Raw genomic sequence first — 26,148 nt, 5'->3', positions numbered from 1 at the left:
CAAGTCATATAATGGTCAGTGTTATTCCTCATGTACACACATGACAGCTTATTCTGAAAAGTTAGGTACGCTTTAAGCAATTGTACATATAAAGTAATCGATGACTAGTACATCATTAACGTACATAAACCATAACGCGCCTGAACATATGGCTAGTAGTGGTGCAAAGGGCCTCCTTTATGGATGATATTACTGGGGACAAAGCCGGGTAGCGTTACAAAAAACAATAGATTTTTGTTTGAATTAGATCTCATAGCGGGCAGCACTGCGGATTTGGTATTAATGGAAAGATTTGTAAAAAATGACAAAGTAGTGAACAGTGGAACTGCGAGTGAATTGTAATCTCATTCGAAGGCCTAGGTCTAGAAGTTCTCGAAATCAACAGTAAAACCATGGGAAGAACATAAAATGACATTTTCATAAGAGGAGATCCATCCAGTATAGGAAAGACTGCAAAAACATAATATGTATAAAAGTTTATTAAACTGAAAAATCAGATATGTGCAAGACATACTATTAGAAACATACAATATATATATATCTGAGGGGGTGTTTGGTGGCACCAAAATGACAATATCATTTGGTCACCGGTCATATGTTCAAGCAAACAAGAATCCTGAGGCCTGTATTAATATGGCGCTTTTATGTAGTAAATCCTGGAAGAGGTTGTAATGAACGGATGATCACAATGAGCGAAGCTGCTTTTTATTGACAGAGAATAAGTCCCAGTCATCCTAATAGAGCGACTCATGCTATGTATACAGGCAGTGGGTCCTCTTACCCGCTCTACTGCTGGCTCAGCCTCGATTACAACGCACTGTATATTCCAAGAGCTAGTTGCTGCAGTGACTAACACGGTTGGTCATTATTTCCACTATCCTGTGCATTCTTCTTCAGACACTCGATGCAAAGTCATTGTTGTGTGGAATATGTTACTTGCAGGCCACACTGAACACACCATGTATACACCATGACAGGTCATTCACCAAATCGGCTCATGCGCACAGTGGCTCTGCTGAGCTGGTCCATTTGTAAAGTCCGACTTGCTTTATCCTTATGATGTCTTCTCACTCCTGGCTGTTCTGTGCCCGTCTCTCTTCTAACGCCCTACATACCCACATCGATACCACCTCAGTGTTTCCATCATCAAACTGAACGATGAACGGATGACCCTGTCAGAGAGAGATAAGACCATTATACATTATATCCTGAACCTCCACGCCGCATTACTCCCAACTGCTGCATTCCTCTGCGGCCATTGCTCTACCCATGAATTTTAATATGTACGAACTATAATAATAGGACTGCTTGTCACTCATGTATATAAATATAATTTCCAATAATAATATTCCTGTGCATTGTTTTTAGAATGCCAAGGGATTTATATTGTAAATTTAGATTTTGCATGCGTTTAATTCCGTGTTGACACTGGAAAAAAATACAAGAAAAATAATATCCGGCTATTCTATGCATTAAATAGTATATATATATATATACACACACACACACACACACACACACACAAGTCTCTTTCTATAAACAAGGACAATTAACACAATAACTGGCAGAAAATATAGTTTACATTAAGTAATACTTGACTGCCATCCCCCGCTCCTTGCAGGCCATACAAAGTGGTTTAATCAGTAGGAGCCGCCGGCGCACCATGACAGTAGGGAGCGTCTCGGCGAGTAGTAGTGAATTTAAAAAGGTAAAGCATAAAACTCAATTTATTTATTTTTTACATTGGAGTCACTTGGAACTATTTTTAAAGGTAAGAAAATACTTTTAGGCTTCGAATTATGTAAATCCCCTTAAATATCTATTTATTTTTGTGGTGTGTATAGATTTTTGTCACCTCCCTTCCCCTCTTAGTAGTCAATAGGGAAAGGAGCTTTTCCGAGATCAGTCAGAAGATGGACCGCTTTTCTTAAAGGAGTTGTAAAGGATTAAAAAAAATTTGATGCATTTCTACCAAAATTAGTGCCACACTTGTGCACATGGTTGTGTGTGGTATTGCAGCTCAGCCCAATTCACTTCTATGGAGCGGATTGCACAAACCACGGACAAGCGTGGCACTGTTTCTGGAAGAAAGCAGCCATGTTTTTCTAATACTGTACAACCATTTTAAATTCTGATCCCAAGCCAAAATCTGATGTAGGATTATAAAGATGGAAACCATTGTCCCAATTTATACAGGGACATAGATTGCATTTCTATGTTAATATGTTCTATGTATAAAAGGTCTTTTACATTTTATAAAACACAGACCTCAGAGTCTGAAAGATGCTTTGCTATTACTTTGTAACAATAAGGAAACTTTTGATCAATGGTCTAGATACGCTCTTCACCTCTTGGTTTCTTTGGCTCAATGTGATATATGGTCTCTATCAAGCAACAAATATGGCAGCTAGTGTAAGCAATGACAAAGAAATCGTTGTTCTGTGTGAAATATAATCATCCCACACATAAAAAAAAGCTTAACATTGTATATTTCACATAGTTATTAACCTGTTGAGGAGATAGTTTGGTTTTTATTTACCCCTGGACTGACCTAGTTATGTCAGGAGGCCTCAGAGCCTGTGTGTCGTCTTGGCAAGGATCAGTAGCGGCTTCTCATCTCTGGCAAGGGATCCAGTTCTGGGGTCAGCAAGTGGCATTTGTGAACCTCTTATTGAAATGCTGTGTGCATTAATCATCCCGCTGCCCGCTCAGCCAGACCCACCTGACTGCAACAATCAGCCGCCACACTGCCCCTGGGACTCCCTGCACAATCTTAATTGTTTCTAGGCCTTGATGGTCTTTTAATCCAAGATTAATTTATGCATTTTTAAATAACTCTTCTTATGATTAATAAGCTTGAAAATTAAAAGGAGTTGGAAGCAATTATAATAAGCGGTTGGTCATAACCTCATTAAGGCGAGGAGGAGTGGTTACTTAAAATACACAGAGCAAGTTTCCAGAATTTTGCAGATTGAGACAATACTTTGACTGAAAGGTCAGAAAATCCTTTGGCGATGTGATGACAGGGTTATGTGACGGGCTGCCAGGCGCTGTTTTCCAACTCAGGCTGATCATTCATGCATTAAAGGGGCAGCCCCAGAACATTTCTTGTCATACTCCGCTAATAGAAACGGTATAATACAGTGTAAAGGGTTTAATTACAGAAGTTATATGTTACCATGACAATCCCCTTCGGTAAGTAGCGAGTGTAATGTGTGGACAGTGGGTATAGGTTATGTACACTACTGCCTAAATCCTGCCCAACACTGGAAAATATTATATTCTTCATTTATCAAGTTTTTAGCTGCCCCAAGAATAACACAAAATGGGCAATGCAGTAAAAACAAAAATAATTTCAAAACATGTCCTTGGGAATTCTCTCGAGTAAATAGAGACATAGTAAGGTGGGTCGTACAGAAGACATATAGAATGCACTGTAATGTGAATCTTCTAAAAGAGCTACATTCGTTCCAGGCGGTGACCTTTATAGATTTGTAAAGATATTGTAGCAGGAAATATCAAAGTATGGCCCTGCCAGGACCTTCCTCCTCAGTAGAATTGCAATAAAACTACAGTTCCCAGCATTCCTTGGAGTAAGGGTGTGGCCATTCCTGCACAGGGTGGGGCTCTGCTGGTCTCTCTCTGTACAGGTCTTGCTGCAATCAGAAGCGGGGGTGACAATGGGGGAGCGACTACACTGACAGAAAGGAACCCGAGGGGAAGTGGGAGGAGCAAGGAGAACCCAGGAAACGTGGGTTGCTTATGTAATGAAGTCGATTTGTAACTTGAGAATACGGGGAGATCAAGGCTGAAGCCCCGTGAAATAAAACATTTGATACACAAATTCCAGTTTTGACTGCATAGACATTGACCGGTCTGGAGAAAAGAAAATCCTGAACTTTGAAGAAAAATGCGTCAAATACAGCATACGTGGATTCTGGAGAAATGTGTTTTTTTTATTTTATTTTGGGCTTTAGGCTCATTTTAAGGAATGAGTAATAAGTCATATTAAAACGGTCTAATAATAAACTAAATTATATCGGGAGGGTATACACAGTACATAGTATATACAATACTGCAAGACAGCAGAACTTGGCAAAAATCGATTGGGTGAAAATATTGAGATTGGCGTTTCATACTGATGGTTGGGGCAAGGTACCGGCCTCTACCTTACTACACCCCACAGAGTGAAAGCTATATCTATAGATTCCCACTATAAGTTACGCCAGTTTTCTGGCGCAAATTCTAAGAAATTTGACGGGCTGCTGTGGCCCTGCCCCATTTTGAAAAGCCACGCCCTTTTCACAAACGTGGCGAAGGCAGCATAAAAAAGCCTTCTGCTGAAAGTAAGCAAAGTACAGCAGTGCCTTCGTAAAGCAAAAAGTTGCATGATCTAATCCCTCCGATCAATGAAACCCCCCCCAAACATGGAGAGGCTGATGGGAGCCATGTCTATGCCGTTCTCTCGTTTAACGTAAATTCTCCTATGTTTTTGCAATATTTACAATTGGGTCCCAAGTGTGAATTGTGTAAAGCATTTAACTCTTTACAGAAAGATAAAGGTGGAGCTCGAGCTTAGTGGTCACACCGCTGAAGCCCCATGAAATGCAAGGTACTGTCAATAGTTCATGGGTGGAGGAGGTTGCTGCTGGAAGCATTTAGACTATTTTTACCATCCTACTTTTAACAATGTTTTATTTTGATTTATGGGATGGGGGACCAGAAATATATAAAAACAAAGTCTTTTTTTCTTTTTTTTCTTTTAGATCCTCTTAATTACAGTAATTTACTTTTATTAGCATTTCTAGAATATTTCTCTCAACTATGTCAAAAATAAACTGTAAACCGTACTGTAGGAAAACTCATCATTCAATAGTGTTATCGGCACAATGATGTCATAATATAAGGATAATGTATAGAATATAAACCTCTTGAGTTGCTGCTTCTGATCTATACCCAGCGCCCTCCCTTTCCATCACAGTAATAATATCAATACACAATTCATCACTTTAGAGAGCAGACAAACGTTTTCCTAGACTCCTTGTGAAATGACAGAATTAGGCCCCTGGAGGGCTCAGTGTTAAGCGGTATAAAGAAGTCCAATACAAGAATTTGCAATTACCACCCCTCTCTTCTCAATCACGCTAGTACCCATACAGAACCCTCCGCGGGTCTCAGAGAAGGACTGTAGACTGACCTGTTGTCACGGCTGAGCCGACCTGTCACACAGGAATAACAGAACCAAGGTGCTAAAAGGGGCTTTATCATTTTCTCGTCTCAGCAATATACAAAACATATTGAGTTGGGAGGGTGAAACATCCACACACATGGGGGGTGAGGCGCTACTTTATATGCAAGTTCTGAACCTCCTCTGGGTTATATAGTTGGGTAAATGTTATATTTTTTTGAAAAAATATATATATAAAAGAGATGATTTTTCTTTATATGGTGTGACTTTCACCCTAATAAAGCCAGACAAGACTCTACTACATTATTTGTCAAAAATTATTTTGGATAAGTTTTTACTACATAAAAAAATGGCCATATAGTGAAAATGTGTGTATTAAATTTAGAGAATCCTTGCCCGAAATAAAAATAATTGAAAGTATATCGATCTTATTAAATTATATTTAAACATTTAACAGAGTTCTATTGGTTCATTAAAAGCCTTGAAAACGCGTGCAAACAGCTTGCCATTGAATTCAAATGGTAAAAAGCCGTGTAGTGCATACTAGGCGTAATTTTACGTTGCTATTTAAAAAATCTCGGCGTAAAAATATGTCTCGTAAAAAAGAAGTCATATGTCAGCTATTAATGCATTTTTGAGACAGATTTTTTACATTTTCAAAAACGCTTGGCAAATGTCCCTCGAAAACACCTGGATTTTAGAGCCCGATTTCTCTTAAAATCACCCCGTATTTTTCTGCCTCAATCACGTACCGTGTGAACCTACCCTAACAGGGCTCATGGGGGTTACCACTTGGTTTCCACAAAACCATATCGGCATGTAATGATGTATTGTTATCCCTAGAGATAGCATGACGGTGATCCGGCTCCACTACCGCCCTGTTACACGTTGTTCCGACAGTGTTGGAGCAGTATCTATGAATGATGATGATGATGAACAGAGATATAGGTTCCTCCACATAGGGAAATGCTGCAGCTCATGGAATTATGGGTAGACACAGAAAACCGGGAGTAAATCGAAAGTAAGCAATGCGGTGTGTGTGGTGGCAACCTATGGAGGCTTTCTGCTACAAACTACAATTGCAGAATCTAAAAACTGGTCTGATATTCAGCAGACAACATTTTCCATTCGGTCTTGTTCCATATAAACAGGATTATTGTTTTGGGGAGCATGCGCACATATATCTCTTCATACACAGCCAAAGAGGTTGATATGTCAATGACCACAAGGCTTACCATTAATTCTTCTGGGGCAGGCCTCTCTTTGGGTAGTTTTCTCATACTGTGGAACAGAAAACATGTCAGTGATTAGACTACATAGAGAATAACAGAAAAAAATAAGGTATGTGTTATGTGCAAAGTTGTTATATATCAGCAAATTTCAAATACTGAGTAGTCTGGGCATATAAAAGACGTACTGCATTTGCCCCATGGTCCCAATACAATATGAGAATCAGCTCTGTGGACTAACACAACTTACAGCTGCTAAATCTAGAAAAAAGAATGGTTACTTATTTGCAGTCCGTCAGAGGTATACGCCAGGAGGAGTTCCTAACATATACCTCCAACGGATGCCACTGTATGGTCCCATGTAAAAAAAGAAAGCCCAAGTCATCCTACATCACAAAAGTTCTCAACAACATACATGTATTGTTCTTACCATTGCGTTATGAAATGTATAAACGGCTCAGAAAATTCCCCCATGGGAAGCACTGGAGAGTCCTAAAACAATCCAAATACAATGCTGGTCATTTAAGAGCTCACATAGGATATAAGGCACATATAACTAGAATTTCCTATAAATAGATTGAGACCTCTTTGTGAGCCCTGTCAATCTACAGCCAACCCATGTGTCATATGGATATGATAATGTGTCCATCGCAGGACATAAACATACCTAGGCTTTGTTCACATCTGCGTTGGAGGCTCCATTAGGGGCCTCCGTCACAGATCCAGCCGAGAATACTGGAAACAACAAAGCAGCATGCTGCGCTTTTGTTTCCAGTAAAACCACGGCCATTAAAGTCAATGGGTTCCATCGGCCGCCGGTGGTGCCCGTGGTGCAAAGGTACCGGCCCTTCAGATTTTTCCCTTGTTCCGCTCCTCTGACAGAGCAGAACAACGAAATGGCAAACGCTGGTGTGAACCTAGCCTTACAGTAGATTTATCAAAACTGGTGCGAAGGAAAAGTAGAGCAGTCCCTCATAGACACTTATCAGGTCGTTGCTTTCATTTTCTAAAGAGTCTTGCAAAAGCGCTGGAGAGCTGGAACCGGATTGGTTGCTATGGGCAACTGCTCTATTTTCCTTTGCACCAATTTTAATAAATCTCCTTTTTGTAATCTCCATCGCTAAAAATAAAGGGTATTTTCTTTTATGTTCATTTCAGATTGGTCATTTCTCCCAATGTACCAAATGAGCAGGATAATATATATATAGTGGAGGAAATAAGTATTTGATCCCTTGCTGATTTTGTACGTTTGCCCACTGTCAAAGTCATGAACAGTCTAGAATTTTTAGGCTAGGTTAATTTTACCAGTGAGAGATAGATTATATTAAAAAAAACAGAAAATCACATTGTCAAAATGATATATATTTATTTGCATTGTGCACAGAGAAATAAGTATTTGATCCCCTACCAACCATTAAGAGTTCAGCCTCCTCCAGACCAGTTACACGCTCCAAATCAACTTGGTGCCTGCATTAAAGACAGCTGTCTTACATGGTCACCAGTATAAAAGACTCCTGTCCACAGACTCAATTAATCAGTCTGACTCTAACCTCTACAACATGGGCAAGACCAAAGAGCTTTCTAAGGATGTCAGGGACAAGATCATAGACCTGCACAAGGCTGGAATGGGCTACAAAACCATAAGTAAGACGCTGGGTGAGAAGGAGACAACTGTTGGTGCAATAGTAAGAAAATGGAAGACATACAAAATGACTGTCAATCGACATCGATCTGGGGCTCTCCATGCAAAATCTCACCTCGTGGGGTATCCTTGATCCTGAGGAAGGTGAGAGCTCAGCCGAAAACTACACGGGGGGAACTTGTTAATGATCTCAAGGCAGCTGGGACCACAGTCCCCAAGAAAACCATTGGTAACACATTACGCCGTAATGGATTAAAATCCTGCAGTGCCCGCAAGGTCCCCCTGCTCAAGAAGGCACATGTACAGGCCCGTCTGAAGTTTGCAAATGAACATCTGGATGATTCTGAGAGTGATTGGGAGAAGGTGCTGTGGTCAGATGAGACTAAAATTGAGCTCTTTGGCATTAACTCAACTCGCCGTTTTTGGAGGAAGAGAAATGCTGCCTATGACTCAAAGAACACCGTCCCCACTGTCAAGCATGGAGGTGGAAACATTATGTTTTGGGGGTGTTTCTCTGCTAAGGGCACAGGACTACTTCACCGCATCAATGGGAGAATGGATGGAGCCATGTACCGTCAAATCCTGAGTGACAACCTCCTTCCCTCCACCAGGACATTAAAAATGGCTCGTGGCTGGATCTTCCAGCACGACAATGATCCAAAACATACAGCCAAGGCAACAAAGGAGTGGCTCAAAAGGAAGCACATTAAGGTCATGGAGTGGCCTAGCCAGTCTCCAGACCTTAATCCCATCGAAAACTTATGGAGGGAGCTGAAGATCTGAGTTGCCAAGCGACAGCCTCGAAATCTTAATGATTTACAGATGATCTGCAAAGAGGAGTGGGCCAAAATTCCATCTAACATGTGTATCTGAAGAGAGAAAAACGTACACAGCGCCACATGGTGCAAGATAAACCATAAAAGCTAGTACTGGCAGGTACAGCTTAATGTAAAAGTACGTTAGATGAAGCCAGGTTGCAGCTTTCCGTATCCAGGTACCGGCATCAATGTGATTGAGCCGCAGGAGAGTAAGGGTAGTATATTTCAGTGAAATATATAAATAAAACTGGATATTTTTTGGAGAGCGCTACTTGATATGAAGAAAAAGCAGATGAGTAATCATGAGTTGATCTAACATGTGTGCAAACCTCATCATCAACTACAAAAAAGTCTGACTGCTGTGCTTGCCAACAAGGGTTTTGCCACCAAGTATTAAGTCTTGTTTTCCAAATGGATCAAATACTTATTTCTCTGTGCACAATGCAAATAAATATTTATAAATTTTGACAATGTGATTTTCTTTTTTTTTTTTTATACAATCTATCTCTCACTGGTAAAATTAACCTAGCCTAAAAATTCTAGACTGTTCATGTCTTTGACAGTGGGCAAACTTACAAAATCAGCAAGGGATCAAATACTTATTTCCCCCACTGTGTATATATATATATATATATATATATATATATATATATATATATATATATATTTATTTGCTCCCGATATGTTCAGGGTTCTGCTATTTTTCAGTCGAAGTTGCAACACCAGACACAGCCCAAGACTGGTGCTGTGTATGGGGAAAAGTGCGTCCCCTTTCCTTCTAATCTCATGCAATCCCTTTATCGGGACATATATTTCACAATATAAGCAATAGTCAGAATTATTTTTCCTGGGCATTTCTCTACAGCCTGGATCTGAGCTAATGCAAGGAAATCAGCACAGAACCTGCCGTAAGAGAGTGGTCAGAATTATGTGAGTGTCACCCCATGTACACCTACCTATCCTAGGCGGACATAACAGAATGACTGACATCGCATATAGATCACCTTTCAGATATTCCGACATACAACCGCTTGTTCTTTAATGTAGTTGAAAAAAAACAAAAAATCGCCGCTATTCTCTATAATGGAGCTTCTCGCCGATTACCATTACATGGGACAATTGTAGCAATCGCAGTGCTTATCAGTGAGAAAATAATTGTAGCCGATCAGATACATTGCCCCCAGTGAAAACAACACTTTGCCTATTCACAAATGATAATTATCGTTATCTTTCATCAGATTGTAGGAAAAAAAATAATTGCTAAGTACCTAGTGACACAGAATTTATACACGATGCCTTTGGAAGAATATAAAACCGTGCACAGATCTCAGATACAGACCACCCCACGCTATACTTGTAGAAGACACCCCCAGGCACGTGCCTATAAAATAGAGGTCACCATCCACTCATTTGTGAAACAACACAGTTTCAAGCATATGCCAATCACTAGGGCGGCCTCACACTGGCATCTGATTGCTAACCATATAGATAATTACTGTGGCCCAATTATCAGTGAAACAAGTGCTGTAATTACAAGAGGGACAATTAGTGGGAGCCCTGATTAAGGGTTTCCATTCCCATATTAACAGAACATGGTTCATCCAGCACAGTCAGGAAACAATACAACCCACAATCTGCTCCTGCACAAATTAAATGCAGAACAGACCAGATTTGTGGGCCAATTCCAGTCCACAATAAACGTAACATATGGGCTAGAAAACCGGAGCAATGTTTAGTAGACGGGGCCAATATGGCCAGGACATTGTGCAGTATGCTAATAACCATGGGATATTTTAACCTTTATCTACCCCATTTACATTGTTCTGAGAGCAATGAGAGTTTGTGTAACCAACAGGTCCTAGAGCGGTGAATCGAGATGACCGGCGGCAGCAACCGAGCTGGACGCCAATCTACATAAAAAAAAATTTGGGCACACAGATCGACAAAATACACATAAATATACAAATCTATGAACTCCCGCACCAAAACATAAAAGTAACGGCTCCTAATCCTTATATGCATTCTCTACTATGCTCCATTCAATTACACTACCTCCACATGGAGATCCTCTTCTCTATATAACTCCAGCAGGCAGGGCTGAGCCCCGATTAATATTCTCCAGCCCTATCCTTGGGGCCTGGTACAACAGATAGGATCAGTCTGCAGGGGGCTCTCAAAGAGATAGGAGGCGGAGGGGGGGGGGGGAAGCATAGGCCAAGCCATGTTAAACAGCTCCAAGCCTTGCCAATGAACTCTCTCAGAGGGTGTCGTCCATTGTGCTTCATTAGGAAACAAAATATAAGCTTTCCACTCCATTAGGAATGACTTTAGGAGCGAAAGCACATAAGTCTGAGACTCACCTCATCAACAATGCATTGCAATATCTGGAACGGCTGCGGAGAGAGAGAGACAAGTATTAACCTATATGCAATATCTCTACAGTATAGTCATAAGAGACACAAAAAAACACCATTAATGCAATAAAAATAGCAAGATTAATCAACAGCAGAGAGCTCTTATAAAAACATTGATGCTGGAGCATTGCTATTATTTCTAATGGTACCTAATCTAATACAGGCAGTTAAATGTTTGCTTTTTCTTCAAAATGCAATTTGCAAAGTTTAAAACAAGGCAGTGGAGCATGCAGGAAGAATCAGCCATCAGGAAAAAAAAGAGAAAAGTGATTTTTTTTTTACCCCCCCCCCCCCTTCAGATCTCCCTCCCGCCATAATAACCCCCCCCCCCTCTCCCCCTCCTGGACTCATAATACTCACCATTAAAGAGCCGTGGTTTTTCTGAATCTGGGGAGGTAAAGTGACAAAAAAAAATTCATAAAAATATAATAAATAAAAACGTACACAAAGGAGTGAAAGAATAGAAAAGCGAGAGCAGAGGGGAAAAAGGCAATATGTAATTAGCATGTCATAATCAAAACATCTCACTAGGACACATTATGATCACTGGGAGAAAATGATTGTCTTGCTGGTGGCAATTTGTGGGCATGTGTTAACACAATTTACATAATGAAAATACACAAGTGTTAATAGCTCTTCTCTCATTTATGGGTGAAAGTCGGCAGAATGCTAATTTACCACAAACACTTTTTAGTATCCTCCAGGTTATATTAGAAGAGGGAGGGGAAAAAAAAGCATAATCCATTTCAGAGGCAGAGCCGTTTCCGCTCCGTGTATAAATAATGTTTTATGTGGCTCCATCGTGAGCGCAGAGCTTAATGTGGCAATCATTGCTAATGTGAGGAAACTCGCTCTTTTTAAATTAAAAAACGATTTATTTAAAATTGAAATTAAATCATCGTCAGAAATTAGAATTTCTGGCCGCCTGCCAGGGCTGGCCTGGCGTGTCACCCCTGCCTAATTTCTGGCTGGGAGACACAAACTTTAATTATATCTTTGTAATGGGACAGGGAGCTAGTGTGTGGAGAGAAGGGCCGGAGCTGCCAGAGAAGTCCGCACCGTGCACGGGACAGATCTGAAGCAGGTGAATGAGGTGTCCAGTGGGTGATGAGGAATTTTAGAAGCATAAATGGAGGGTTGCCCCATGCAGCCAATAAAATCACTTATTGTTCATAACCGAACCTGCACATGAACATAAAGACTGAAATCTGATTGGTAGCTATAGGCAACACTGACTTTTGGTTTAGAGCATCTGAGATTTGATATATATTGTAGAATAAGCCTCATTATCTTAATAAATTCCTTAAAATTACCAGGCATTCTAAGGTGTGACATGAGCGTGCTAATTTGCGATATTCCAGCACATAATTTTTGGCAATTTATTCATTCAATTACTGCAGGTTCTGTTGACAATCTCGTCTCTATGGGGATGGCCCAATTAAAGAAAAAAAAGAAATGGTCTGCCCAATCCTATTGTTTACCCTAAGATAATTGGTGCCAGAGGCGAAGGTGTATGTTAATAATGGAAAAAGTTGGTGAAATTTGTTGTCAACAGATATCATGTGTCTATGGCCAGCTTAAAGGAACATCGGTCATAACGGATACTGTATTATGCCTTGTGCAGGGTCGGGTGTGGTGCATGACAGATGGATTCAAAGAAGATCAAAGAGAGAATCCCTGGGTCATGCCCCTAAGCATAATGGAGATTCATATGGAAGTTCTCCATCCTTAATTAAAGTAATTTTCTTACTTTTCTATATCTGGAACAGTTCTCCCCTTGTGCAGAATGCTGTAGGTGTGTGAACAGGAGCTTTGGTCAAAGCCAACGGGAGAAACTTTCCTTGGAGACTTGAGATCATTTAACCGATCTCCAAACTCATAGCAAAATGGATGTGGACCTCTGATAATGTGGACTTCATTTTTAATAATGATATTGGGCTATTTATTATTAAGATCAGGCTAAACCATCATAAATCTATGTAGGTTACACCATACTTCTACGAAGGAACGAGTTATTTTATTCATGGCTGAATGTACTACCGGATGTAGACCTATCTCAAGCCCCATTTCCATGTCACAGTCTCTTTTCATCTTGTGATCTTTCTTCTTCCCACTGAGCCCTCTTATCGGTCTCTTCTATCTTGTTCATCAGATAATCTTCCATTCTCCCCCGTGACACAATGCACGCCAGCATTTTATTCAAATAATTCTTAAAAACAGCTTAAAAAGCCGTTTGGAATAACAGAGAGCGTCTCCATCAATCAGTGCGGGGGAGGGCGAGGATTTCCGCTGGTAAGTGTATAAACAGCAGATCAGCTCTTCAGAAGCAGTCATAAAAAACTCCATTAACTTCTGACAAAGAATGCAAATTAATCACAACATGGGGCAGGGTTGGAATTAGCGTGTGTTCTGATCAGAGGCTATGCCTAGAGAAACCTCCCTAAAACCCCCGCCAGGGTGAAAGCGTACCCTCGAGGAACCCTGGAGAAGATTTTGAGAAACCCCATATAAAACTCATGTTAGGCCTCTGGGACCAATTCACAACCCTGCAATGAAAGACCAGCCATGTTTTCCAGAAAGAATTTCAACAATCTTCAGAGCAAATGGACCAAAAATAATGAGCACATTTAGGGGAAAAAAAATGTCCTTCATGTAACTTCCTGGAGACACCACATGTAATATTTATGGTATAGTTCACCAACTAACATGAAAAAAAAAAAGCGGTGGAAGTTGAACCCAGAAGTAGCGATGGCCATACATCGTGAAACGTTTCATAGGAGTAGGGGAGGGTCAAAGAACCTCGATGGCAGCTGACCCAAAATTGACAGTTTCCATTCAATTAAAACACGAAATAAAACAGTCACTTTGTAATATAATTATTTATATTTTAAATTATATTTAATTTCTCTGAATGTAGGCAGCAATGTAAATAATGGATGATTCCGTTCTGGCTGCTACAGGTGCCGCCATATGCATTTTTTGTGTAATATCTGCATGTCTATAGGCACCACTGGGTCAACGTCAGGATGATTTGTGGCATCATATAGTATACAATATACAGTGATATTGTTGTGTTCGGGTTGTACTGGAAATACGCACAATTTGCTCAATCTGTTGCACACGACCGCAAAATGGCTCCGTGTTGTATGGAGATAAAATAGGGCACTTATACAGGGGCATGGGGCCATATTGTTCCTTTGTGTATCACCAATTTCATAAGGAGGCATACAACACTTTTTTTTTTTTTGCCGCATCCCTCCAAAGTCTGGCACTATCTAATCAGGGCAAATAGTATAAGACTGTGTACAACACACACTATAGACAAGGGGAATTGAAATGCCCAGTTGTCAATTTATTCCAACATTTCCAGGAGTAAAAGAGAAACAGCACAATGCAGAGTTTGAAGATAAATAAAGCTGGAGCATTTTTTCTTAGAAGAGGAACTGTCAGCTTTCCTTTTGTTCCTCTGTTATGACAGGAGTTATTCCTCCTGGAAATTTATGAACAAATAAAAAATTGGGCGTTACCATTGCCCTTGTCAAATGGGCGTGCTCCTACACATTCTGGAACTGAAAGCACTGATTGGCCAGTGTCAGTCTGTAGGGACACACCCCCAAATACTAATACCCAGTTATCAATTTATTCATAAATGTCTAGGAGGAATAACAGAGGAATGGGACCACACAGTTTTAGTAATAGATGCTCCAGCATAGTTATTTCATGGAAAATGCACAGGATTACTAAAACAGACATGTCACGAGACCTAACAAGTCCTCTTTAAGTATAAGATTTAAAGAAGGCATTATATATCTGTTGGAGAAACAGAAATCTGAACATTGCGCCTTAAGGGCTTTTGCACACGACCGTGTGTACTGTCCGTGGAAAGAAAGGACATGTTCTATCTTTCCACGAATCAGAGAGTCGGGTCCGTTTTCACAGACCAGATTCACCCACTGAAATTAATCGGTCCGAGAAAACTATCGGGGCGCCACTCTGATGCCGTGAAAAATGGCCCGAGTGGCACTCAGTCGTGTGCAAGAGCCTTAAGGCCGTTTTACACCAGCCAATTATCGGGCAAATGAGCGTTCATTGTATCATTTTAAATGGCCAAAATATTATCGTTGTCGGCAGCACATCTCCCTGCGTAAACAGAGGGACGTGCTGCAGACATGATAGAAATTTATGGGGACAAGCAATCGGAGTAACGAGCGATCGGAGTAATGACCACTTGTCCCCATACTATAGTTCCTCGTGAAAGGAGCAAACTCACGCCGATCAACGAGCTGTCTTGTTGATCGCGCTCGTTTACACGGCACACGGTGTAAAAGTACCCTTAAGCTCTGTTCACATCGCATTAGGGGCATATACAAATTCTACCAAGAAGTGCTTATCATGAGCCCCCCTCCCACTCCCGAGTAGCTTACTAACAATGAATGTTCAGCTTTTAGAAAACAATAAAACGTTGGCATGACCATCAGGAAGTCAGGATTGGTAACAAAAAAGTGATCAAACTGTACAAACGGTCTTTAATATTGATATCAATGAGGTAAATTTACCAAGGAAATTGTGTTAAAAAAGTGGAGTACGAGGCGTGTGCCAAATTTCTGTTTTTAGAGACTTTTTGCACCAACCTCAACAGTTTCGAAAAGAGCATATAAAAAGGGGTGTGGGCAAGAGTTGTCCTAAAACGCACTAAATTTATTAAAGACGTGCACTAAAAAAGTATTGTAGCAAATATACGGCAGCCATGAGGTGTTGTGAGTAAGAGAAAGTTTTTCAGCATGTTTAGTGAATAGAGCCAAATTTATCATGCGCCATTTTCGCTGACTTGTAACGCATGCATTCTACAATACTACTGATAAATCTCCCCCACTGGCTTTGGAAAGAACTTTTGATTGTTGTAAAACTTCCACTTCATATCATCACCTGCCTGGCCTCCACTTTATCACCCCCTATCCTCCCATGCCTGTAAGATTTCATCAAAGAATAACTCTAGCCTGTATCATGCCGCCACAGTCTGAGCAAAGTTGATCCCGATGCCTGAATAACCTTACAATCAGTGTTCGGAAACCAAGAGGCGCACAATAAATACACTTTACAGGAGGCTTGTAGATGCATCCAATTTGTTATTTGTGCTCTGCCACTGAAGGCGCCTGGCAAACTCGGGCATCGGGAACCTGATCTCACAGCTCTGGCCTTGGGACGTGCAGCAGAATCTCATTCAGCCTGCAGGTAAAAGCTCTGTTACTCCATATGGAGTCAGGAAAATTAACAACGCAGAGAAGACTGAGGCAGCAGCAGGGGGCAGGTGGATAGAGGAGGGGGCACCATTCTTTTTTGAAAAGGGGATAGGAAAAAAAATTAAAAAGAAAAATGAAATTTGGAGATGAAAAGATGGAAGTAATGACTTAATGGGGTGTGAAAACACAGGCAGCTCGGCGGTAACAGACAATATCCACTCAAATATCTGATCAGCTCCTCTCTAGGGCATATTCATTCCATTTACTGGACGATTGCTACAACTGGAGCCAAAGCGTGGCTCTTATTCTTAGAAAAACACTTCCTTGATGTTCTTTAAATAACAATAGACTCCATATATATGACCTGAATTCACCACACTCTTCGTCGGGGCTTTAAACATTTACATTATACGTTGCGAAGACTGATAGTTACAGTAGACACATGTCGATGTCCATTTACAAAAAGTGATAAAACAGCATCCAAGGCACAACACACACAGAAAATAATGTGAAAATTGTCAGGGACCAGTAATAAACCTATGAACTAAACCTAGATTTTCGTGGGTAAAGGAGAAGGAAAAAAGTCTGAGTTGGCAGTCGCCATTTTTCTGTACAATCTGGTGACGTGGACTTTGTTAGGGAAGGGATCCTTTACTCCAAAAATGCATAGGTTGAATTGGTTTCTGAAGGATCTATCGATCTTTGGCTCCTCTCAAAAAACTGGATCAGTAACTCTTTCATTGGAAATCATAAAGGAAATCTGAACTTGTGCAATGCCAGCATTGTTGCTGGTTTTAATGTAGAATACTAAATCAGAGGAATCCCAGAACTTTAAAAAAATATTCCAGATTCTTTGTTTAATAAACTAACCAAAGAGACTTAAATAGGAAGACCTTTTAAGCAGTTACTTTTACTAATGTACGATTTGGATTACAGGCCCATATAGGGGAGATTTAAACAAGGGTGAAGCATGGTGTATATACAATGTCCAAAAGGTATGAAGACATTGCGCATCACTGGGCATAGGGATAATGGACAAGTGAACTTATTCCAGTCCATGACACGACGTGAGTTCTGACTATCGTCATATACAATATTACTATACTTTACATAAACTATAAATGAAATAATAAAAAAGGTTGAGCTAAGATGATAATGGACATTATCATAGACAAAACTGAAAGAAGAAATCAGGGACAATGGTCAAGTCTATAGATCAGATGATGATTCTACCCAGTGACCATATCCTAGATTTGACACGGACTGCACTATAGCAGGGAACGTAGACTTCTGAAAAAAAAAAAGTGTATCAATACATCCCATCACAAAGCTTGTCAAAAACACTTACAGACCAGCGTGTTATTCTAATAATCTTCCAGGGCGAGATCCCTCGATTAGCATTATAATAGCCTGTTAATAGCTGCCTGAAGAGATCCGCCAGTCCCCTCATATAAATAACCAAGCAGCGCCCGAGGCATGGACCAGACGCCGGTGTCTTCACTCACCAACAGCATGTGATTTTCCCAGGGTGTGGGATCCTCAGCCAGCCAAGTGTCCAGCCTTTCATATGGCGCTGCAAGTCAGATGCAAGTTCGCATAGTGCAGACACCATTAACTCATTCCTTACCAAAAATATCAAATACATCAGATACTACATTTATGATATACAAACCTCCTGACGGCTCTATCATAACGTATATGCCCATTGAACCCATATAAGTATGAAGCCCTTTCTAGGCTACGAATTTATAACACAATAATGTCAATGTATATAAAAGGAATTGTGGAAAAGGCAAAGTGACAAAATAATGTTTTCCCCTTAATATACAAAACAAAATTTCTATGAAGTTTCTTTTAAAGTGGGGTTGCACGATGCATTCAAACTTCGATACTATTTCAATGCCGTGCACCCTCAAACAGCTCAATACCGTTATTTCATGTATTTCGATACGAAGCTGTGCGGCCGCATAGCTTGGCATTTCAACACATGAATGTAGTCAGGGCGGGGCTGCGGCTGTGAGATACATGTGTGATACAACCATTGCCCAGCTCCTGAGTCCTGACAAGTGCGCGCGCGGTCAGCATGATGTGATGCGACCAGCCCAGCACTAATGATTGCCGGCACTGAAGAAAGAACATGGTGGGCGCACTGCAAAACATCCTCATGTTTTTGTCTTCAGTGCCTGCACCGCTGCTCATTAATGCAGCGCCGTCCGTAACACCGTATGCTGACTGCGTGCACACACTTATTGTCAGGAGCAGGGCAATGACTGTATTACACAGCCGCAGTCCCGCAGCGTTATTCCCCTGAATGCTGCAATCATAGCTGACCGCAGCATTCAAGGGGTAAATGAGAAGGGGGAGGCCCTTTGGATCGCGTCACAAGGAATTCCTGTGACGCGATCTAGGGGCATACCATATATGGGCAGACAGCCCAGGGTCCATTGAAGGACCCCAGGGCTGTCTAACCATATTTCCTGTTGTTAGGGAATACTTAGATATGTCCTAACAACTGCCTGTATACTATCAGTACAGAGGCTAATGTACTGGCATATATATATATATATATATATATATATACACATATACACTACCGTTCAAAAGTTTAGGGTCACTTAGAAATTTCCTTATTTTTGAAAGAAAAGCACAGTTTTTTTCAATGAAGATAACATTAAATTAATCAGAAATACACTCTATACATTGTTAATGTGCTAAATGACTATTCTAGCTACAAACATCTGGTTTTTAATGCAATATCTACATAGGTGTATAGAGGCCCATTTCCAGCAACCATCACTCCAGTGTTCTAATGGTATATTGTGTTTGCTAAATGTGTTAGAAGGCTAATGGATGATTAGAAAACACATGAAAACCCTTGTGCAATTATGTTAGCACCTCTGTAATCAGTTTTGCTGCTTAGAGGAGCTATAAAACGGACCTTCCTTTGAGCTAGTTGAGAATCTGGAGCATTACATTTGTGGGTTCGATTAAACTCTCAAAATGGCTAGAAAAAGAGAGCTTTCATGTGAAACTCGACAGTCTGTTCTTGTTCTTAGAAATGAAGGCTATTCCATGCAAGAAATTGCCAAGAAACTGAAGATTTCCTACAACGGTGTGTACTACTCCCTTCAGAGGACAGCACAAACAGGCTCTAACCAGAGTAGAAAGAGAAGTGGGAGGCCCCGCTGCACAACTGAGCATAAAGACAAGTACATTAGAGTCTCTAGTTTGAGAAATAGACGCCTCACAGGTCCTCAACTGGCAGCTTCATTAAATAGTACCCGCAAAACGCCAGTGTCAACGTCTACAGTGAAGAGGCGACTCCGGGATGCTGGCCTTCAGGGCAGAGTGGTAAAGAAAAAGCCATATCTGAGACTGGCTAATAAAAGGAAAAGATTAATATGGGCAAAAGCACACAGACATTGGACAGAGGAAGATTGGAAAAAAGTGTTATGGACAGACGAATCGAAGTTTGAGGTGTTTAGATCACACAGAAGAACATTCAAGAGACACAGAACAACTGAAAAGATGCTGGAAGAGTGCCTGACGCCATCTGTCAAGCATGGTGGAGGTAATGTGATGGTCTGGGGTTGCTTTGGTGCTGGTAAAGTGGGAGATTTGTACAAGCTAAAATGGATTTTGAATAAGGAAGGCTATCACTCCATTTTGCAACGCCATGCCATACCCTGTGGACAGCACTTGATTGGAGCCAATTTCATCCTACAACAGGACAATGACCCAAAGCACACCTCCAAATTATGCAAGAACTATTTAGGGAAGAAGCAGGCAGCTGGTATTCTATCTGTAATGGAGTGGCCAGCGCAGTCACCAGATCTCAACCCCATAGAGCTGTTGTGGGAGCAGCTTGACCGTATGGTACGCAAGAAGTGCCCATCAAGCCAATCCAACTTGTGGGAGGGCCTTCTGGAAGCATGGGGTGAAATTTCTCCCGATTACCTCAGCAAATTAACAGCTAGAATGCCAAAGGTCTGCAATGCTGGTATTGCTGCAAATGGAGCATTCTTTGACGAAAGCAAAGTTTGAAGGAGAAAATTATTATTTGAAATAAAAATCATTATTTCTAACCTTGTCAACGTCTTGACTATATTTTCTAGTCATTTTGCAACTCATTTGATAAATATAAGTGTGAGTTTTCATGGAAAACACAAAATTGCCTGGGTGACCCCAAACTTTTGAACGGTAGTGTGTATATATATATATATATATATATATATATATATATATATATATAGTACATTAAAAAGGAATGGTACATTAAAATAAGTGTCAATACATAAGACATAGACGTATTCGTTATTGTCGGACCGTAATAAATTAATAGCGTCATTTATGATGTTTACGCTGTTAGAAAATAAAAACTGCTTTCTTTCACTTATTATTGTGAGGCACGAGGTATTCTGAATTTTGAACCTCCATGTGCCTCACATTAATTGTGACGTACCCCATCACGTACCTCACACATTAACCCAATGTTGTCCATTATGACTGAGGAACATGATGGGGTTAATTACTATTAATGTGAGAAATTCAAAATTCATAATACTACAGGCCTCACATTAGAAAATGGAAGAACTTTTTTTTTTTTATGGTTGGCAAAAGTATTGTTCTGGTATCGAGTATCACAATACTACACGAAGTATCGGTATCGAACTCCAAATTCTGGTATCGTGACAACCCTATTTTAAAGGATAGGAAAAACAAAGGAGGAGAGTAGTAGCCTATTGATAACTTGGGAGCTTTTGTATAAAGATGAATGTCCCATGTATTGTAGGGTTGAGTTTACCATTCAAATATACAGTTGCAAGAAAACATAAGTGAACCCTTTGGCATTACCTGGATTTCTGGATTAATTACTAATAAAATGTGGTCTGATTGTTTTCTAAGTCACAATTATAGACCAACACAATCTAACTAAACTGATAAACACACAAAAAGTTGTACTGTTCATGTTTTTCATTGAACCTTTGACTTTAATGACCTGTAGATCCCCCTTTAGCAGCAATCACCTCCAACAAACATTTCCTGTAGTTTCAATTAAGATTTGCAAACCGTTGAGGTGAAATTTTGGACCATTCTTCTCTGCAAATGTGTTTCGGTTCATCAATATTGTTGGGATGCCTTGCGTGCACAGTCCTCTTCAGTTCTGGCCATAGCATCTCAATAAGGTTAAGGTGGTTTTACACGATGAGATATTTGTTTTTCAGCTTCATGTGTCTCTAGAACACATCTTCTGAAAGTTGTTTGCCTCGAGGCATGTATAACCTCAACCAATCTTTCTTGAAAAGAAGAGATTTGTAAGTAACCAGGCTGTGTGTGCCTTTATTTAATGAGCAAAGCACCTGTGAAATCCACACTTCCAATCTTATCTACTTCATTAAAACACCTGAAGCCAATTAGCTCTTGGAGAAGTCATTACCACAGAAGTTCTTATTTTTTCTCCCTGCACTGAGGATGTACGCAATAAAAGACATGAACAGTACAACTGTATGTGTGTTATTAGTTAAATTAGATTGCGCTGGTCTATTATTGTTGACTTAGAGAATAATCAAATCACATTAAACTAGTAATCAATGCAGAAATCCAGGTAACTCTAAAAGGGTTCACTTACTTTTTCTTGCAACTGTATATACAGATGCAATAATAATAAATTCTAAATAAGATGTAACAATAAAAGTAGAAAAGATATGGAATATCTGAATACAAATCTGTACACAATTGAGCTAAAACTATTACATTTAATTTTAGGTTAGGGCTTTATGGTTTCTCAATTCCAAGTGAGATTTTTTTTATTACCGATGTAGGAGAAAACAATTGCATGCAATTTTTTTTTCTCCATAGGACGTTATAGTCACATGTTGCACCAATCTTAAAGGGTTTGTTCAATTTAAGCAAATAAAAGGTTTTTAATTGTATAAAGAAACGTTATACAATTTTCCAATATACTTTCTGTATCAATTATTCACAGTATTTAGAGAGTATCTGTCACTAGCTTATTTTTTTTTTTAAACTCAGTTTATTGAAGGAGTCATATACATACATTAACACAGTAAACAGTAGGACCCCCGCGCAGCGGACATGTCCATAATTTATGCATATACAAAACAAAACTGTTCATTACCACTGAGAAATATTTAACAAGAGTCATAACACTCCTATGAAATAAAAACCACATAAACAAGAAAAAGAAAGAAAATACGTCTCTTTTATCAAATTCTTGCCAGCTACATTTCTGTCCTGATATAGTATGCGTTTTCCCAAAGTAAACAGATAAAGGAGCAGGAATATAGAGTACCACCCTCTGCAGTGACGATCAATCAACTACCCACCATTCCACCTAGATCATGATACATCATGGATGCTCATGTGTGGATCCCTCTAATAGCCACTGTTAGCTCCGTCCCTGAGTAGGACGTAAGATCCGAATTGCACCAACTATCCCAGATCCAGTTAAATTTTTCAGGACGATTTCTATGAAGATACATTATACGCTCATAAGGTATAGCCGCGTTTACCAGTTGGATCCACATAGCTTTGGTAGGGGGTCGGGCGTTCATCCACCTGAGAGCTATTGTTTTGCGGGCCATAAACAAAGTTTCCCTAATACATATGCGAAGGTGTGGAGAAATCAGGTCTTCCTCCATCAGCCCGAATAAGCAGATACCTGGCTCTGCCAACACAGGAATCGACAGCACCCTAGCAAGCAGGGCAGTAACCTCTGTCCAGAAGTGGCGGATATCTGGGCAATCCCATATCATATGCTGCAAATCGGCAGGACTATAAAAGCATCTATGACACTGGGGGGAGGGCCTTCTACCCATTTTATATAATCGGATTGGTGTGAGATAACTCTGATGTATTATATATAACTGTATAAGTTTGTTATTAATGGCAGGGGATACAAATCTATGTGATTCCAAAAGGCTAGCTCTGGCCTCCTCATCCAGGGCTGGGATCAGCTCCTGCCACTTGTCCAGCGCCGGAAAGGCTGCCCTACTTGCTTTGGCGTGTATGAGATAAGAGTATATCGAGGAGATCAACCCCCCCGGTCCCTGGGATCGTACAATACCTATTAGAGGATATGAGGAAATGCCAATGTCCCTACCTCTAAACTGGGCCTGTAAAGAGTGGCTGAATTGCAAAAATTTGTAAAATGCCTGTCTCGGAACCTGATATGTCTCTTCCATCTGGGTAAAAGAAAGTAATAAATTATTATCAAATACGTCCCCTACAATGTTAATACCTAGGTTAGACCAAAACCCAGCATCCTGTGAAGTACTCAGCTGGCCCATCGTGTCATTATGCCACAAGGGGGTTTCTGACATTATCCGATCGTTCCATGAGAGCTGCCTCGCGGCTACCCAAGACTTTTTTGCCACCCTGTGGATCGGTAAGGCATTGCTGCCAAGTGGTACCAAAGGTTCCAGTATTGACCACAGTTTCCTTAATCCTAGAAAATTTGCCAGACTACTCTCCAAACCTACCGGTTCCTCATGTGACACCCAGGCTCCCAGGTATTTAAGTTGACTAGCTAGATAGTATACATGTAGGTCCGTGAGAGCCATACCTGCCTGGTCTTTAGGCCGCTGTAGTTTGGCTAATTGCAGCTTAGATCTGGAGGACCCCCATATAAACCTTATAAACATAGAATCCATTTCTCTAAAGAACGTCATGGGAATGGGAACAAATATGTGCTGCAGTACATATAAGCACTTAGGTTGAACCACCATTTTAACGAGGTTAATACGTCCCGCCACCGAGAGAGGTAGAGCCGACCAAATTTTGAATTTGTCTTTGAAGGTCGCAAGCAAAGGGTCGACATTCAACTTCAGCATGTCATTGTCTGATCTAGCTATCTGGATCCCCAAATATTTAAATTGAGATACCACTTGCAACCCACTAACCTTCTGGCCCACCACCGAGTTCCGGAGCGGGGAGAGGTACATCAGACAAGATTTGCCCCAGTTAATACGTAAGCCAGAATAATCTCCAAATAGTTCAATAATTGACATTGCTCTGTGTAGCGACTCCTCCGGGCACGACATGTATAATAGCATATCATCTGCATATAAGGCAATCCGTTCCTCACCCTTGTTTAAGCAAGTACCCCGGAATATCTCATCCTGTCGTATCAGGATTGCAAGGGGTTCTGTCACTAGATTATTAATGTCCAATCTCCTAACTAATCTAATAGGCGCGATGATGCGGATAACTAGTGTAATTTTTTTTCAAAAACGTTTATTATTTGCTAAAGTTATGAGCATTTTACTAAATATGATAATTTGGCTATACTTGCCAAATGGGAGGTTACTCTTTCTCTTCACTCTAGGTGGTGTAATGTTTTCTGTATGACGCTGTCCAATCATCATACATTTCTCCTCTTCCCAGCCCAGCAACACAGCGTGATCATATAGTATACTGCTTCTATTGCCGACTGTTTTCAACTGGTGATATCTCCAATAATTTCACAGCTAGAACTGCGATCCTGGTGCCATATGAAAGATTAGAATCACACTTTCATATGCCACCAAAACCCCCAGATAATAATCAGATCACATTAAATTAGTGATCAATGCAGAAATTCAGGTAATTCCAACTGCAACTGTATTTATTGCACTGAACCATGGTCAGTATTGTTATTTCTCTGCATCTTATTTGATGTTCTTCACTCTCTAAAAACTAAAAAGACATTGCCCAATATAATGATCTTCCTACTCAGAATTACTGTATTTTCGGACTATTAGACACACTTTTTAAAAAGAATAAATATTGCTAAAAAGTCCCTGTGTCTTATAGTCGGCAGACAAGGGGCTCAGCTGCGCCAGACCACCCTGACCGCTTCCTTAACCCCTTCCCAACACATGACGTGTTGGCACGTCAAAGTGCGGGGTGTAGGGGTGAAGTTGGGAGTGGGCTTACGCGCGGAGCCCGCTCGATACACTGTAGGTGCGATTCACTGTGTCGCTGCTCTAATGGCCAGGAACAGCAGTCGCGCCGTTCATCTAAAGGGGTTTTCCCATGAGGGACATTTATGACACATCCACAGGATGTCATAAATGTCATATAGATGCGGGTCCCACCTCTGGGATCCGCACCTATCTCTAGAACGGGGCCACCTAAATCCCATTCTAGCTTTTTGTGCTTACGCTGCCTCCTGGGCACTTACGGATTACATGGTCGGGAGTTACAGAAACAGCGTAACTGGCATGCTACGCTCCTTCCATACCTGCCATACACTACTATGGGAGTTGCGGAAACAGCATAGCCCAGTGAGTTATGCGGTTTTCGTAACTCCTGACCATGTAATCAGGAAGTGGCCGGGGGTCAGTGTGAGCACAAAAAGGTAGAACGGGGTTTGGAGGCCCCGTTCTAGAGATAGGCGAGAGTCCCAGAGTCCGCATCTATCTGACATTTATGACATATCCAGTGGATATGTCATAAATGACAATCATGGGAAAACCACATGCTGTTGTCAATAGCGACCACGGCATTTAAATAGTTAGGAGGGGTGGCGCACCCCTCCGACAGCACAATGCCCGCCCGCAACGGGATCAGGGGTCGCCGATGGTTGTCACGGCAGCCCTGGGGCCTAAAGAAGG

At 40.7% G+C, this 26,148-nt stretch overlaps 1 protein-coding gene across 2 annotated transcripts in view; it reads right to left on the bottom strand.

Moving 5' to 3' along the window:
* Positions 1–461: 461 nt before the first annotated feature.
* Positions 462–26,148, bottom strand: part of MAP2K5 (mitogen-activated protein kinase kinase 5) — a 133,477-nt gene continuing 107,790 nt past the window's right edge. For both annotated transcript variants that reach the window (XM_075858333.1, XM_075858335.1), the window contains exons 18-22: positions 11,652–11,678; positions 11,238–11,270; positions 6,848–6,909; positions 6,424–6,469; positions 462–1,172 (exon numbers count right to left, since the gene is read on the bottom strand). In XM_075858333.1, coding sequence (XP_075714448.1) covers positions 1,068–1,172; positions 6,424–6,469; positions 6,848–6,909; positions 11,238–11,270; positions 11,652–11,678 — 273 coding nt within the window. In that variant the 3' untranslated portion in view covers positions 462–1,067. The remainder of the gene's footprint in view (positions 1,173–6,423; positions 6,470–6,847; positions 6,910–11,237; positions 11,271–11,651; positions 11,679–26,148) is intronic.

The sequence above is a fragment of the Rhinoderma darwinii genome, chromosome 3 (assembly GCF_050947455.1).
Source record: "Rhinoderma darwinii isolate aRhiDar2 chromosome 3, aRhiDar2.hap1, whole genome shotgun sequence".
In the NCBI taxonomy this organism is placed as follows: domain Eukaryota; kingdom Metazoa; phylum Chordata; class Amphibia; order Anura; family Rhinodermatidae; genus Rhinoderma; species Rhinoderma darwinii.
Note: the sequence above shows the minus strand (reverse complement) of the source record. Positions and strands in the feature narration are given on the sequence as shown.